The 17915-nt window shown below is 38.7% G+C and overlaps 1 protein-coding gene and 1 long non-coding RNA gene across 2 annotated transcripts; one reads left to right on the top strand and one right to left on the bottom strand.

The window, feature by feature from the left end:
- Window positions 1–4248: 4248 nt before the first annotated feature.
- Window positions 4249–9468, top strand: LOC143858320 (uncharacterized). The gene is made up of 2 exons (XR_013238910.1): window positions 4249–4413; window positions 9030–9468. It is a non-coding gene; the product is annotated as an uncharacterized LOC143858320 (long non-coding RNA).
- Window positions 9469–12204: 2736 nt separating this feature from the next.
- Window positions 12205–14140, bottom strand: SDG35 (SET domain protein 35). Its single transcript, XM_077368557.1, has one exon. It carries the CDS (start codon window positions 14058–14060, stop codon window positions 12444–12446), a length of 1617 nt encoding a protein of 538 aa, XP_077224672.1. The 5' UTR covers window positions 14061–14140; the 3' UTR covers window positions 12205–12443.
- Between the last annotated feature and the right edge of the window lie 3775 nt (window positions 14141–17915).

Below are 17915 nucleotides of genomic sequence, written 5' to 3'. Positions count from 1 at the left end.
GATTCAGTGCAGGATCTTATCAGGTTTTGGTGAGAGTAGCATGTCAGTATGAAAAGGGAAAAGTAAGATGCAAAATCAAGAGTAAATACCACCCTGCGAAGTAAGCAGCAAAAGTCGCATTTCTTACCTTACGAACCGGAAGAAACTTCAATATCTCTAGAAGAAACTTCGATAACCATCTCGCCGGGATGGGCTTTCCTACCACAAGTTTAGGGAAGGAGAAAAGAGGGAGAGAGAGGGATGGAAGAAGAAAGGGAAAAAGGATGATGAAAGCCACTCGTCTCTTTCTTTCTTTTTTTGACAGAAAAAGGAAGAGAGAGAAAGGGGGTGTGCGAAGCGTCTGGGGAGAGAGGGTAGGCCATCATTTTAACATGGATGCTTAAAACTGTCATTTATGATAACGCTTCCCTTTTAACTGGGATTTTTATATGGATCCGAATCGATATGGAAACGAAGCGACCACTCGTTTTTGGAAACGGATCTCAAACGAATTGGAAACTAAGCGCCCTTGGTATCTCTTGAATCATTTTGGAAATATGGATCCGAATCGATATGGAAACGAAGCGACCACTCGTTTTGGAAATCAGTGAATGCGGTTTGCAAAGGAGGTGTCACGTGGCACACCATCAGCGTACCACATCCAGCTTTATATAGATAGTACTAGTTTCAATCCCGTGCGATGCACGGGCGAAGAAAAAATTATGATCGTGATAAAATGGGATATGATCTTGATAAAATTAGGATTGAGATGGATATGTGATAAAATATAGATAACCCTAATAATTTTAGGAGATTTAATCCGTAGAGAGAGATTACTTTAATCAATCCTTGATTTTAGGCGATTTTTCCATTCCTTGATTTTAGGTGTTTTTTCAATTCCAAAATAAGGTTTAAAAAACGGATTATATTTAAAAGTGTGTTGATAAATTCCTTGATTTTTAATACCTTATTTATATTTCAAATAAGGTAAATAGATACATATCATCGAGACCTGATTTATTATAAAAAACGGGTCTGAAGTTAATGCGGTACCTTTAAAAGTGTGTTGATATAGCAAATAGGCAAGGAGTGTACAAAGGTGTATAGTTTGCTGAATTTTTTTTGTTTTTTGTTTTGGCCTATGGAAAGGGGTGTACCATGTACAATTGTTCACCTGAAAATATGGTATTAAAAAATACGGTGTCATTGGATGAATCAACATGATCTAGACCATTCAAGCAGTGGGGCCCACCTGTTCTTTTATTTCCTCTAGGATCGAACGCAGTGTTATAACTTCTAATTGACAAAAAGATAATGGGACCCATCATTTATTCAGAAGACTTTTCTTCACAGATTTCTATCATTTATGACAGGCTGTTTGGATATAGAGAAAATTATTAGATTTTGTTTTACAAAATCTATTTTTTATTTTTAAGGAATATTGCAAACGCTCTAGACCATATACTTTGTATTTCATGGAATGTTTTTTCCTTGGAATTTTTTTTTTCTTAGATACAAACGCCCCAGTATAGGACTTTTCCTCTGTTTGGTCTTTCAACCACACAGGCTCACTTTTGAACAGATTTTGTCTTCATTCATCTGATGTGGTTGCTCTCACATGCAACATAGCATACGCGAAATGCCTTCCGCGATGGACGCTAGCAAAACCCTATTTATTATTTTTAGATCCAATTGATATATGCAATCCCTACAATGGAACCCACCTAATCAACGACACACACCTAAAAAATGATAATTGCACCGCTTTTAATTGTCTTTTCCTGAAAATGATATTTCAGAAAAATCCAAACAATAATTGCAAAAATGCTGCAAAAGGTGGGTGTATATAATCATTTTCTATTTTTCCTCCCTAAAAATACCCATTTAGGCTTCAAGAATCTCTGGCACATTTCCACTAACACTATATACTAAAAATTATATATTCGTTACGGGAAACAAAGCCCAGCCAAAATGGGGGAAATAATGGCTGGGTGTTGTTTCTCTTTTCTCAAAAAATAATAAAAGAGTTGTAAAATAATAGCACATAAATTAGCACAATAAAATAGTACCTTTGTCTGATAATAATCTTGGATCCGAAGCAAAATAAATTAGAAGAAACACATATGGGATTGACGAAGGATAGAGACAAGGAGAAGATGGTGTGGAAGACTATAGATTGGAATATTGAGGTTGGAATAGAAGGTGCACTGTTGAAATGTATTAAAAATGTCATCATTTATGATAACGCTTCCCTTTTAACTGGGATTTTTATATGGATCCGAATCGATATGGAAACGAAGCGACCACTCGTTTTGGAAACGGATCTCAAACGAATTGGAAACGAAGCGCCCTCGGTATCTCTTGAATCAGTTTGGAAATATGGATCCGAATCGATATGGAAATCAGTGAATGCGGTTTGCAAATGGGGTGCCACGTGGCACACCATCAGCGTACCACATCCAGCTTTATATAGATAGTATATCAGTGAATGCGGTTTATAAAGGGGGTGCCACGTGGCACACCATTAGCGTACCACATCCAGCTTCATATAGATAGTATAGATAGATATATTAGGCCAGACTCATCTTGTTTCTCACTAGGGTTTTTCTGTCATCTTCGGCTCTCGTTAGGAAATCCAATTTCGAAACCCTAATCTACAAGACAAACGAATTCCTTCTACGCTAGAATCGTCTCTTCCTCAGAACGTAATTCTTCAACACTAATGAACATTTTTTTTCGGTAAAATCTTAATGTCTTTCTCCAAAATTAGGTCATTAGTTCTCATCCTCGAAGTTTCATTTGCATGATCAGATGCAACGGAAACCCTAATTTTCTTTCTAACCCTTGAAATGTTAGAAAAAAATTAAGACGGGCAGTTTCTAGGGTTTTGCTATTTTATTAGGCCCTGTTTGGATTGCAAGAATTCTTTGGAAAAGAAAAACTTTTCCAAAATCTCATGTTTTTACATTGTTTGATTAAACATGAAAAAGTGGCTTGATTTATAATTGCATAAATAAAATAAAAAATTATGAGGAAAATTTTTTACTCAAGAAATGTTTTTCTCGCAATCCAGGCAGGGCATTAGTGTATTCATTTTGTTTATATTTTGGTCTGGATACATGAGTTAGGATATTTATATTCAGGCAGTGGGAAATTTGTTTTTGTTTCTTAGAGTGTTATGCATTGTTTATGCAGATTTATATTTACTGCATTGCATGATTTAGATTTTAGGGTACTTTTTTTTAAATTATTTAATACAGGAAGATTTTTTCTAGAGGCAACGAAAATGTACCCTTCGAGGGGTGGTAATGCATATGGGCAACAGTCATATGCAGCACAACAAGCATATGGACAAGTTAGTATTACATTTTTTATGCGGATTTTAAAATCTAGGTTTTTAGTTTGAAAACAATGTAAAAGAGGGTTAGAGATGAGAAGAAGTGGACCAGCCGTCGTTTTTGACTCATTTTTTGCTTCTCTCCCTTCTTTCCATCAGCAAGAGAGTAGCAGATCCTCCCATATTTCCAGGTTTTAGAAATCTTAGGATGCAGGAGAGATTTTTAAAATCTGATTTTCTTGCTTAAAACCCAAGAAATGCTGTGAGGGCAGCACACAGCAGCTTGATCATGAACCCTCTTTTACACTATTTTCAAACTAAAAACCTGGATTCTAAAATCCGAATATCCTTAGGGGCCATTTGGATACGCGAATTTTAGAATCCAGGTTTTTAGTTTGAAAACAGTGTAAAAGAGGGTTAGAGACAAGAGAAGGAGAGGACCAACCATCATTTTTGACTTCTCTCCCTTTTTTCCATCAGCAAGAGAGTAGAAGATCCTCCCATATTTCCAGGTTTTAGAAATCATAGGATGTAGGAGAGGTTTTTAAAACCTGATTTTCTTGCTTAAAATCCAAGAAATGCTGCCAGGACAGCATTCAACAGCTTGATTCATACCCTCTTTGACACTGTTTTCAAACTAAAAACCTGGATTCTAAAATCCGTGTATCCAAGCGGCCCCTGAGTGTTTCCATATAAATGATTGTTTTTTCAGTACTGTGAGATGGACTGTTGAGTTGGATTGAATAGTTGGGGACGCCCTAGAGTAATGCTAGGGAGACCGAGAGTGCAACCGAAAAAGTTAAATTTTCTGCACACATGACACATTCTCATTGTTTGGCTCTCCTCTCAGTTGCACTCTCGCTCTCAATATCATTTTCCTTTTTTATGTGTTTTTTTTTTGTGATGATAGTCTTGTTCTACCATAACTTATTGTTGCCATTGTGGCCTGGATCGGGTTATCCTGGTGATCCTGAAGGGGGCTCGCAACTTTCAATGCCCTCTCGGCATTCTTCTATGTTAGGTTCTTCTAAAGAAGCAGATACGGGTGGATCTCAATATGGTGCTGTTTATGGAGCGTCTAATTTGGGTGTCAACAGGTCATATTTTGGTTTCTATTCACATTAAACTTAATTTAGATGTTCTCTCTTACGAGTGTTTTCTGTTTGATTTTTGCATTGGATCTTATTTTTAGTTCGTACATTTTGCTGTCAATTTGTAATCACTCTGATTTGAGATTTTTGCTAATATGAAAGAAATCTAGCTTGCTATGTAGTTTGAAGACAAAAAGATGTGAGTTATGGCTTAAGGTGGTCTTAATAATATCAAGTTTCTACCTCCACACCCTCCTTCCGTCAACAAATAATGTCAGAATACCTTTCAAAGGAATAGGCACTTGTCTGAATCTTGAATTTCGTGGATTTTCTCTCTATAATCTCCAGCCCATAAGTTATTACGGTAGCATCCTGGTTCTCACCTTCCTCAATTTTTATCATACTCAGCTTCTTTGCATTATAATCCAGATCTTCTAATTCATTCTCCTTTTTTTGAGTTTAGACTTTCTTGAGTCTCTTTTTGTATTGAATTTATGGTCCTTGGTTTTTCATTATTGGATTTTGATATTGAGGTATCCAACTTGAATTCTCATTTAACCAAATTCAACCTTATCCGCAATTATTTTGGCTACAAATTGCATCAATTGATCCTGAAATTGCTTCATATCTTCCAGCAATTTTTTCCAATCCATATTAATCACTTTTGATTCATTCGATATTGGATTTATTGAAAAAAGGAAAAAGTAAAAAGCTAAATTGGGGGACAGAGATTGCCCCTTGTACACCAAACAAACCCACACACTCTGGCCTTGGCCAGCAATCTGATGGATTACTAGCACTCCTAGTGATACGAGAAAAGGAAATATCGTCCCATGCTACAGTCAACATCAAAACTATGAAAGGACCTAAGCTCCAAGGACCGACTTTATCTTTTTTTGGCCACACTATTACATATTTTGAGCCCCCTCGACAGAAAGATTCTCTTCAACCTTGCAATCTCGTAAGCAAAGCATTAACCTCAGCCTCATTTGAATTTGAAGAACTGATTGGCCCTATGTAGGAATGGTTAGTCACACCCTCTGCATCTCTAAACACAATTTTGATACTCTTAAGATCATGATTGTCAAGAAAACATTCTGTGAAGTTGAGCTCAATGACATTGGTCGGACAGGGGGCCCATGTACTACTCATTTCATCTTCTTTGGGATCTTAACCCAAAGAAGCCAGCATTCTTACCTTGAAGGCTCTGGCATCTCTTTCAACCCATTTTGACACCACAACCCTGGGAGCCCTCAATAAGTGCTTCCAGAGACATCATAACACCCATTGTAGTCCAAACCAATAGAGAATTTTACTCCAAATGGCTATAGTCATCTTGCAGCAGCGGAAAATTAACTGACTAACTGATCCTCGTCTGCCATGCATAGATGGCCTCTGTATGTGAGCTTACACTTCTTCCAGATGGCTCTAGTCGTCTTGCAATGCATGAATAAATCGCTAAACAATCCCTTGCTTCTTTGCATAGAGGTCATTTCTTGACCAGCCCAAACCTCCTCCTTTTTAGCGTATCTTGAGTGTTGATTTTCTCCAAAAGAGTAGTCCAACAAAAATCTTTCACCCTTGGAGGTCCGGGGCTCTACAAATTAGGTTCGGGATCATAGATAATGCTATCTCGGGTGAGCATACCAAAGAAGGAATTCACCTAAATAAGACTAAAAGCGTATATCTTTTTATCTCTCTCCACCTATGAGATGTAAGAGTTTTCATGAGCACAGAAAATGGTCTAAGGATGCAAGAAAAATTGTCATGTATTAGGTTTCTATGAAAGATCCACCCACATAAGTTACCTCCTTTCATAACAGTTAGAAACATTGGCGTCTTTTTCTGAAACTAACCTAGAGAGGCTTGAATAGGCTTGGCATTGAGTAGCTTTTCGTAGCCTAATATCCTCCCAAAACCTATTCTCTCTCCACCCGTACGGCTGTACTCTAAACCTGATCCACAGACTGAACTCATCCTTAACTTGACAAACAGAGCTCAATGCTCTCGAGCCTTGACCTCTTTCTAGATTTTTGATGTCCCTGTCACCCCAACCCTCTCCATGCTTTCCAATTATAACTTTCTTCCGAAGAGTTCTTTTTAGTTTCAAATCTCCATAGCAATTTCTGAGTAGTGTTTTGTTTTTGAGACCGACATTACCAATGCTTAGACCACCAATTTTCTTTGATATGCATGATACATTGCTACTTGCCATTTCACCAAATATTTAAGCATTTTCCTTCTTTCCCTTCCCATAAAATCTCTCTGTAACTTCTCAATTCGTCTTGCCATCTTTGTCTGAATCTTAAAAAGCGACATGAAATATGTAGGATGATTTGTGAAGGCATCCTTGCAAGATAGGTTCTACCTTGTAAAGAAAAAGATATGTTCTTCCATTTGGGGAGTTGTTTCCATCCTTTCAATGACAGGAGCCCAGAGGGTAAAAGATAGATATCCAACATTAACAGAAGGCCCGGGTAAGTCATTGGAATGGAAGATTCTCACTGTATATGATGGCAACAGGTAGAGTGGAGAGTCAAGAAATAAGAGGACAGTCCCTAACTAACTGTTGAACAATTCCATTTCCAAAAACAAAACAAAAAAATTCTAAATGGCTAACAATCATAGGGACTACAGGGACAACAGGAAAAGGTGGGGACAACAAAGTGGTTAGAAGGGGGAAAGTCTTCCCTACCAGTCCGCAAGAGCTTCTTGAAAACCGATGGTCCCATGAAAGAAAAAAAGGGAAAGTTCTTTGGTCTCTATCTCTTCTAGCAACCATGTGGGTTCTGTGGGAAGAAAGGAATGACATAATTTTTGTGGGTATATCCAAATCGCCACACTTTCTCTTCATCAAAGTCATTGCTTTAACCATAGCTTGGGCTAAATCCCTCCCCTTATTCCGTTTTGTTTCGGCTTACTCTTTGTAGGAGGCGTGGAAGGAGATTTGCTTCAGTGGCAAGCATAGATCATCTATTGTACAGCAATGGCAGGTTCCACCTCAAGGGATGTTGAAACTCAACTTTGACGGCTCTATTATGGGGAATCCAGAGCCGGTAGGTATAGGTGGTGTTCTAAGGGATTCCAGGGGTGAAATCATTTGGGCCTTTTTGGGGCCTATTGGGGTATCAAATGCGAGTGAAGCAGAAGTTAGAGCCGTTCATCAAGGGATTATTCAATTACAAAGGGATCATTTGGACCGTGTGATCGTAGAAGGAGATTCTCTCAATGGTATTAGATGGCTTAGGGGTTCTTCGGTTCCCCTTTGGAGATTCGCTCAATTTTTTGATGAGATCCGAGATAGATTGAATCATCTTTCCTTATCCTTTATCCATGTAAGAAGATCGGCAAATGGGATTGCTGATAGATTAGCCAGGGAAGGAGTAGATAAGCAAAGTCTAGAACTTTTCGATTTTCTTCCCCCATAAGTGGGTGGTATTTTTTGTTTTTATGCCCTGTATTTTCTTTCTATCCTTGTTTCTTTTGGGGTGTACTTTCTCAGTCGCTCTTCTTATTAATGAAATCTGCTACCATTAAAAATAAATATGATCAAGGTAAAAGAGGGATAGTGGTAAGGTGGTGTGGGCCTTAGGTGCTGTGGACAACCCTCACATCTAGGCTCCGAAAATATAAATAAGATTGAAATAGAAATTGTTGTAAAAAACGAAAACTATCCTAAATGTCCCAAATAGAAAGTAATAAAATAGAAGTCTTCTAAATAGTATGTGATCAAGACCGGATCGCATCACAAGGACTAGCTGTTTATGGGATGGAAAACCAACAAGACGAGAAAGAAAGGTAAATCGATGTGGTCCATCACCACTTTTGCTATCATCTAGATTATTCGGAATTATCAGAACACAATTATTTTGATATGAAGAAAATAGGTATCTTATAACTAACTTAAAGTCCTCACTATCAACCTGGGTGATTGTTGTTCACCCTAATTAGACATACAATATTTTAGACACTAAAAAATGGAAGGAGATTTCTATGGAAAAATTGGCTAGAATCAAGAAGGCGATCAAATGGACCCTCCTCCAAATTTGATTGAACTCAATTTTGATGGAAGTTCCAACGGTAATTTTTCTGAATATGGTGTCTGATTTCTTGCATATCTTTTTATAAATTCGATTTTTGGTCTGGTTGGGTTTTTTTCCTGTTTCTAACTTTACCTTTTTTCGTTTTAAACTTATTTATTTTCTTATTTCTGTAACTTTTTATGGCTGCCTAATATTCAATCTCTGAAAAGAAATTGATGAATGAATCACGATTAACTTTGCTGAATGAATTTTTTGAATTAATTAAAGTTTCTATACATGCTGCTTGAGCATGGTATCTGTTAACTGGTTATGTAACCTTGGTCAATCCATGGTTCAACCAACTTCGACTTGGAACTGAATGGAATACTTGGTGTGAGTTTTTAAATATGATGAAAAACATATTGTGCTTTGGCTTTCTAGTCTTTTGATGCCTGATCTTGTTTTCTTGGCTTTTACAAAATTATCTAAGCTTCCATCCCGAATCTTGATTTAGTTGAGTTGATTAGGAAGTTATTTTAATCCTCATTCTAGTTATAAGGATCTGGTAAAATACACTAATTCATTTCCTTCCATGTGCAGGAAGGAAATGAAGACGAGGAGGTTGCTCTGGAGGTTAAGCACGAGGAGATAACTAGTGAGATGGATGAAATGAAGGAATTGGCTTTTGAGACAAAAGGTGACAATGTTGCTGCCAAAACAGACGACAAACTTGAAGGGGAGAAAAGCAAAGGTAAGGTGGTTGAAACCAAGAAAAAAGCAGATGCCGTTGCAAAGGTGCGAATCATCGACAACGAAAAAGGTGGCAATGTTGCTGCCAAAAAAGATGACAAACTTGAGGAGGAGAAAAGCAAATGTAAGGAGGCTGAAACCAAGAAGAAGGCAGTTGCCATTGCAAAGGAGCCAATCATGGACAATGAACTTAGTGTGCCGCTACTTAATTTCACCACTTATCTAAACCAACATTAAGCTACATTTTTGTCTTTTCAATTCACAAATTTCGCAAATTGGTTTCTCTACTTGGAACAGGCATTTAGGTTCTTCAATCGAAAACCGTGTGGGCTACATCAAGGTAACGTGAATTGTCGTGTTTTTTTTTTTTTTTGGTTCGCTGTTTCTTAAAAGGCCCTCTTTGGATTGCATGAATTTCTTACAAAAGTTTGCGAAGGAAAAAAAAAAATTCTAAAATTTCTATTTTTTACACCCAAAAAGAGATTAATTGTACCGGTCCTATTCAATTTTTATTTAGAGGAACCTTCAATTTATATTGATATCCCTCTAAAGTAATCATAATTATATCATTTACCTTTAAATTGTGGTAACAAAAAAATAGAGGATGATAGTAGATCAGGTAACACTGGACTTGCTAATTTCCCACCCAGTAGTAGGGCATTGAGTCCAAGAGTTCTTTGCCTGCTGAGCATAATTCCCAGTCAAATCAGGGGCCGGACTTCCCCCTCACCGGTTTCCAATTTTCCGACATCCAGCAGATTTCATTCGCCGACCCCGGCCGGGGTGAGAAGATTCCTCCACCCTGCATGCACCTTTGGATGCATACGGTTCAAAAAATCAAAATTGCGAAAAAAAGAAGAATAATAAATGTGTCGATTCCAACCCTCTTTCTTTTTTTGTAGCAGGAAGAAGGAAGGGTCCCTCTTGGTGAATAGGGCAGTCTAGCACAATTTTCAAATATAGGAACAATCATTTACTAAGCGAGAGGGGGAGGGGAGCAACACCGTGAGAGATAACCGAATCCTTTACAATAAGCTGGTGAGGAGGTTATCTGGCGTTTGATTGGGAGATCTCTGGAATACTGAATAGTCTGCGTGTTGATTGGTTCGGCCTCGAAGATTTGGTATATTGGGTTAGAACACTCAACCCCGTGATTTAGAGCTTCGATGGTATCATCCTTTTACATTACGGCTACTTATGGCAATCATTCCCTTTCATCACCTGAATATCCAGAATAAGGAGACAAGATATGAACTGAGCCAATTGAGTACTTTGGTCATGTTTTCTCTGGATTTTTTGCACTGCCTTGAGCGTGATCCATACCCTGTGTTCTAGAGTTTACTCCGGAGACTTTTTGTAATGCTTGATCTCTTTGTTAAATTTTGGTAGCATATTTCATTGGTGTATCTTTTGCAATACTGGATAGAAATGAATGCATTAGTAGTATTTCCATGTGATAAACTGATATTAACATAGGTTTTAGATTGATTTTCCGATGGCTGGCGGATTTTCCGATGCCCGCTTTGGCGTCTCAGTTAACTTGATTAGGGAAATGATATCAGCACAACTATGTTTTAATAATTGCAAAAAGTCAGCTTGTCTTCTTTTTTTAATTTGCTTGTGTGAGCTTTTTGGGAACTGTAATAACCTTTGACAGCTCTTTAAAAAATAAATGACAATCTAAGTTGGTTCCATTTTCTTCTTTTTTTTCTTAATTTTATTTTTAATTTTTTTCTTCTGTACATGGTGCATGCTTATCCTATTTGTAATGTGAACGGCACAGACGGTTTTACTTGCCCCCCATAGTGGTTAACAAATTCATGTTTAAAAAGCAGGACCTTAAAAACTCCTTCACGAGCCTAAGGCCATGAAGTAGATCATGACTCCAATTATGAAAAATTATTCCATGGAATATGTGAAACAACCAATTACTCCAAAAGCTTAAGCTGTTGGAGATGGCATTATTTAATCTTTTATACTTTAAAACTCCCCCTCATGTGTGGCCCCTCTTTTTAGGGTTGGCCTACACTTGTGGATTTTTAATATCGAGGAGTTTTGAGGGCAACTGCTCTGATAACATGTGAAACAACCTGTTAGTCCAAAAGCTGAAACAACCTGTTAGTCCAAAAGCTTAAAGCTGTTGGAGATGGCATTATTTAATCTTTTATACTTTAAAACTCCCCCTCATGTGTGGCCCCTCTTTTTAGGGTTGGCCTACACTTGTGGATTTTTAATATCGAGGAGTTTTGAGGGCAACTGCTCTGATAACATGTGAAACAACCTGTTAGTCCAAAAGCTGAAACAACCTGTTAGTCCAAAAGCTTAAAGCTGTTGGAGATGGACCCAATTGTTTGAGGGGAGTGGAGGAGATTTTGAATTGGTGGAAGTGGAGAGAGCGTCAGAAATTTCCTAAAAATAGTGGAAAAAAAAAACCTAATTAAAATTAGTTTTTTTTTCCTGGTTTTTAGGAGCTTTTCATGCTCCTCTCATTCCCACGCCACCCTCAAGTTTTTTGCTCTCCCGCTAAAAATACTACTTAAAATTTGTTTTAGCCATTTTGATCACTTTTTTTCCCCTTTTCCCCTGCACCCGTAATGTGTGCCTGTTGATTGTGTTTGTGATGAAAGTGTATTGCATGTAAAATAAGCAAAGAAAATCCATTTGTGATGGAAAAATGAATCCATTTGTGAAGGAAAAATGAAAGGAAGTTTCAACACTAAACAACCCGTTATCTTCAGGTGACACAAGCAAGAAATTACATGGTGTAAAAGCTTTTTACTTCATGTAAATTTCATTCACATTGTGAAGCATTAGTCAAATTTAAAGCTTAACACCAACATCAAAATCAAATGTGGTAAAGAAAATAATCATAAAAATGCTTGCATTCTCACAGCATTACTTCACAATGTGTAAATCTCAAGGAGAGCATATTACTTCATGTAAATTTCATTCACATTGTGAAGCATTAGTCAAATTTGAAGCTTAACACCGACATCAAAACCAAATGAGGGAAAAAAAAGGACAATCATAAAAATGCTTGAATTCTAACAGCTCTACTCATAACTGCCAAGCTCAAGGATGGCTCTCATTGCCTGTTTCTTCTTCACTTTCCCAAAGACACATCTCCCTAAGACCCTAACTTGATTGCTCTCTCAATTTCCATCACCCCACTATTTTTCTTCAATCATTAAATGCTTGACACTTGCATTAAAAACTAAATGTGGTAAAAAAAACAGTCATAAAATTGCTTGAATTCTAACATCTCTACTCATAATTGCCAAGCTCAAGGAGAGCTCTCATGGCCTGTTTCTTCATCACTTTCCCATACACACATCTCCCAAACTTCATTGCCCTCTCAATTTCCACCACCCCACTATGTTTCTTCAATCCTTCCACTACCACCTTCAACACCCTCTCATCACAACCCACAACATCTGCCACACTCTCCACCACCACCTCCGCCTTCGGAATTCGTCTCCCAAATCTCCTCATCGCCTTCTCCGAGTGAAAAACATTCGAAAACGCACCCCAAAACGACGCCCTTAAAAACCCCTTAGCCTTCTCTTTCACCATCCATCTCCTCATCCCTTCCTCCAATCTAAGAACAACTGTTTCATCTGACCCACATTCAAATTCCTTCTCAATCTCCCTCAATTCCTCTCTATAAGAGGCCCCCTCTTCAAACCTACACCTCTTACAATTACACCTAAATTTCCATTGAGTTTCAGCCATCTCCCTTCTCTTCGTCACTGGTAAAAGCACATCAAAATAAGCAAAAGTGATCTCTTCCCCTGCTTTCACATCTCTAGAAGCATGAACCACTATCGAATCTCCGATGTGCAAACGCCGAGCATTCGGATTGCACGAGTGATTCATGAATGAAGGCAAGATCCAAAGCCCAACCCCATAATAATCGCTGTTCTTCCCGAGAATTTTAGCCGAAATCGAATCCTCAGTCAGAGAATTCACATCCAAAATCTTCAAAATTTTGCCCATGTCTGGTTTCTTCTCCAAAACAGAGCACTCTGTTTTCTCTTCCAAAACAGAGTACTCTGTTTCTGGCCTAAAGATCTTTATATCGGGAATTTGTCCGTTACCTTCGCCTTCTCCGGTCGATAATGAGTAAATCCATTGAAGGGTTTTCCTGCTTTTCATGGCGGCATCAAAAATTGTATCTACAAAGTTTTTCCACATGACTAATAAAGCACTCTCGCTGTTCGAATCTTCGCCGGAATCCGGCAAAATTGCCCTTTCGATGGCAATCGCCTTTGTGACAAGTAACAAAGTTCCCGCTTCGACATTTTTCGTCACGAAAAGTCCGCGACCGCCACAATTCTCCGATCTCTTGATCTCTATTGGACCTATATATTCTGCAAGTTCAGGGGATTTTCCTTGAAACCCACTTAAGACCCAATCTGAAAGATCAAACGCACCAGTCCTCGACTGAAATTCAAGTTTCTTGCAGCGATCTAAAAACCCATTAAGGGTTTCGCAGCTCCCATTGTTTTGAAGTTCGAGCGCCCTTCGAAAACAATCAGATGCCTTAGAATACAGATGGAGATTGAGCAAAATTTTGCCTTTACAAACTAGGGTTTTGAAATGTGTGGTCTCAATTTCCAATGCTTGATCACAGTCCTCCAATGCTTCTGAGAATTCCCTCAATCGGGTTCGCGCTTCGGCACGATTTGACAGCGCCAAACAAAGAGATTTCTTGAGTTTGGTGGTATCAATCTGATCAGCTTCATCTGAGAATTCATGGGGTTTTGAGAGATTTTTTTGGCAGAGTGAGATGAATTGGGTGTAGACTTTGATGGATTCTTTCCATTCTTCTCTTAGTAAGAGCTCTGAGGCTTTGAATCTGAGGCTTTGTATCTCTTCCATGGTTTTCCTCTTTGGTCTGGATCCATATGAACTTTTCTTTTGATGTTTTTTTAAATTGGAGGGATTTGTAACGGCTACATTTCATTACTTAGTGTTTTTTTTTAAGTTTGTAACGGCTATATTGGGCTTTTGTTTATTACGATATTTGGATTTTTAACGTTTACCTTTGAGCGAATTCCATGCCTAGTCATAAGAATCATAACTTTTACAAGGAATGATATATTTGCCCCCTTCCTTCCCTTAGCCACCCCTTTGTGGTGTAAAAAGAGTGGTCAAAATACACTAGATGGGGGTGGACGGGGAATAAAAGGGGGACATAGGAATATATTATTTCACTTTTAAAACGTAATTTTTTCTGCAATGGTTCTTGGGGTTTGAAATTTAAGAGATATTGTGGTACAATCGTCATCACCACCGTACAAAGATGACACTGATGACAATCAACGGTCCTAGAAGACCCATTGATGGTTTTTAAACAGAGGGTTTAGAGAAGAATTAATTAACAGATTGAAATCTTTGAAGTGTAGTTAGACCGTTGATTCTTTGCACAAAGCCTCAATCCCATTTACAATTGGAGTTGGACCCTAGAGTGGTTAAAGGTCCAGATCAGGAGTACAAATGCCACATGGACACTGATCATGGCCATTTTACAATACTATGAGGGGGATTTGCTATAGACCATCGCATCAGGCATTTTGCGGATGGGCAGTTGCATGTGAAAGCAGCCACTCAGTCTCAGTTTTTGTCTTATTCATTTATTTCACCGCTCTCGTATGCAACAGCCCATCCGTGAAATGCCTTCTGTGATGGTTCGTAGCAAATCCCTAATATGAGATGTTTAGATGGTAAAGGGTTATCTGGTGATTGCCACGTCAGCCCTAAAAGATGATTGGCATACTATTTGTATGGTGGGCCATCGTATTACCAACATTGTAAATCGTACAAAGGGACATCTCATGATTGGATGTAGGTATATTTCTTTCCGAGGAAAAAGTCCCCTTTAAAAAATGAGCTTTCCATTATTTGATTAACTCATTAAACCCAGAATTTTAAATTCTGGGTCTTATTTGGTTTTCTACTTCCTTAGCGGATTGTTTTTGGACTTCCACAACCAAAATCTAAATTGTTGATTTTTGTAGTTCCTTTTATCTTGTGCCTATGTGGTAATGTATCATGAACATTGCTCCATTTTAATCTGCCATGGGTGAGGACCCATAAACGTCTATTTTTATCCTCTTATATATGGTAGAGTAGAAAATAGAAAGCAATGATCCACAATCATTGGCAAAGTATCCACAAGAGGATTAAGATATTTGAAGCATGACCCATTTGTAGTGGGGGTCTAACAAATGAATGGTTAGGATTAGGGGTGCAACTCGGGTCAGGTTGGATCGGATTGAGGCCAACCCTAAACCAACCCGAGATAGCATTCCCTCAACCCTAACCCAAACCAACCCGGGCCTCGGGTTGAGGATTGTCAACCCTAACCCAGCCTGCCTCTACATTTCTCAACCCTAACCCAACCCATCTAACCAAAATCGGGTCGGGTTGGTTTAGGTTCACCTTTGGCCGAATGGAAAAATACAATAAACCATAGAAAACCAAGATAAAATTAGAGGACGGAGATCGGGTCGGGTTGCCAAGGCCTCAACCCTAACCCAACCCGAAATTAAATCGGGTTGGCTTTTCCCAACCCGAGGAAATGCCAACCCAACCCGAGCCAAAATCAGGTGCGTTGAACCTGTCGGGTTCGGGTTGAGCCCGACCCAAGTTTCACCCCTAGTTAGGATCATTGACATAGGTGGACCCATATGTGTTTTGTTGGGCATTTATGTCTTCGGAACGAACAACTAGGCAAACAATCACTCTTGGGATTGATGTTAACAATCAATTAAAAGGCCTCACATAAGGACATGCAAGTGTAATCGAGACTATTGATCTAGTAGAGAGCATCATGAGGCGACCCACATGTAGACTTGGCAAAAAGTGACCCGGACCCACGGTTCCACCTGGCCCGCCCGAAATTTACGGGTCCGGGTCACAGTAATCTCACCCGTAGATTTTTTAACCCGGCTCATACGGGTGATGGGAAAAATGTCCCGGGCCGGGTGGACCCGCGGGTACCCGGAAAACTTAAAACCATTTTTTTTAGGGGAATGATACTTTCCCCCCTTTGACGGACAAAATCCCCCCTTTTAACGTTTTCCGTGGGAATGGTTCACTGCTTTAGGATAATTTCACCCCTTTAACGTTTTTGCTAGCATTTGAAAGTTGACCGATAACGTTAAACGGGGGATTTTATCCGTCAAAGGGGTTATCGACTTTTAAAGTCTGTGTATAAATTTTTTTTTCCCGGCAAAACAGAAGCCTTTTGTTAACCTAAAAGCCTCATCATTCCTTCGTCTTCTGTCCGTTATTCCGGTCATCTCCCTGTTTTCCGACAGCCTCCCGCCTCGCTCCAATTATCTCACTATCTCTAATCTCTCTTTCTCTTCTCTTGATTTTTTAATAGGGTTAGGGTTTGGGTTTTTAATAGGAGTAGGGTTTTTAGAACTGATTGAACCCTATTAAAAATGTGCAAATTCTTGAAAATTCTTCAGTTGAACACTATTAAAGCCTGATTGAGCCCTATTAAAATTTGAAGGGGTTTTTGCAAAAAGAGTCCCCAACTATAGCCTTTTTGCAAATAGAGTCCTCTATTTTGCTAATTTGCAAATCAAATAATGCGTTATGGTCATTCCTTGCACATCAGGTCAGATGAAGACCTTTCTTAACGGAATGCAAAAAGAACCGTGTTTCAATTTTAAAAAGACAAAAGTGCCCTTTGTTTTTTAAAAGAAGAAATTATACATGCACGTGCATCCCAAAACAGAAGTGGGCCCACATTGTTTGTGTGATCCAAACCATTCATTCATTGGGCCTTAACATAGATAGGGTGTGTCCAAGAAATCTTTCCATGGGATGATCCTAACCCTCTGGTCTCTGGAGGTTTAATATTGAAGACACAATATAAAAACCTCCACAAATCAGAGGGTTAGAATCATCATATGGAGGAGTATTTTTGGGCACACCCTATCTACATAAGGGCCCAGTAAATGAACGGTCGAAATGCTTGCCAAATGTACATTGTAGACGACAGCCTTAAATGCATTCTACATGTATATAGCACTTTAGCAATCCTTGTAATTGACACCATACCAAAAATTGAAACAAAGTGTATTTTTATTTTGGGATAATTACATTTACACCCCCTCTAGTGTCTGACACATCCACTTCAACCCTTATAGTTTAAAAAGTGACGAAGACATCCCCTCTAGTTTCGTTTTGTTTAAGATTTGCCCCCTCCGTTGAAGGTTCGTCCATAGATTGAAGGGTTAGGATGATCCGATGGAGCTGATTTTTTTGGGCACACCCTATCTATGTCAGGACCCATCAAATGAACGCTTTGGATCATCCAAATAATGTGGGCCCATACCCGAATCCAAAGCGTTTGGTAGTGTTTGGATTCGGGTATGGGCCCACATTATTTGGATGATCCAAAGCGTTCATTTGATAGGTCCTAACATAGATAGGGTGTGCCCAAAAAATCAGCTCCATCGGATCATCCTAACCCTTCAATCTATGGACGAACCTTCAGCTGAGGAGGCAAACCTTAAACAAAATGAAACTAGAGGGGATGTCTTTGTCACGTTTTAAACTATAGGGGTTTAAGTGGATGTGTCAGAAACTAGAGGGGGTGTAAATGTAATTATCCCTTATTTATTTGACCAACTAGAAGGAGTACAAGTCTTTTCTAAGATTGACCTCTGTTTCAGTTACCATTAACTAAAGATTAAGGCAGTACCCAAGACAACT

Source organism: Tasmannia lanceolata, unplaced genomic scaffold, assembly GCF_043159265.1.
Source record: "Tasmannia lanceolata isolate RefF3 unplaced genomic scaffold, GAP_Taslan_0.1 ptg000025l, whole genome shotgun sequence".
Lineage (NCBI taxonomy): Eukaryota > Viridiplantae > Streptophyta > Magnoliopsida > Canellales > Winteraceae > Tasmannia > Tasmannia lanceolata.
Note: the sequence above shows the minus strand (reverse complement) of the source record. Positions and strands in the feature narration are given on the sequence as shown.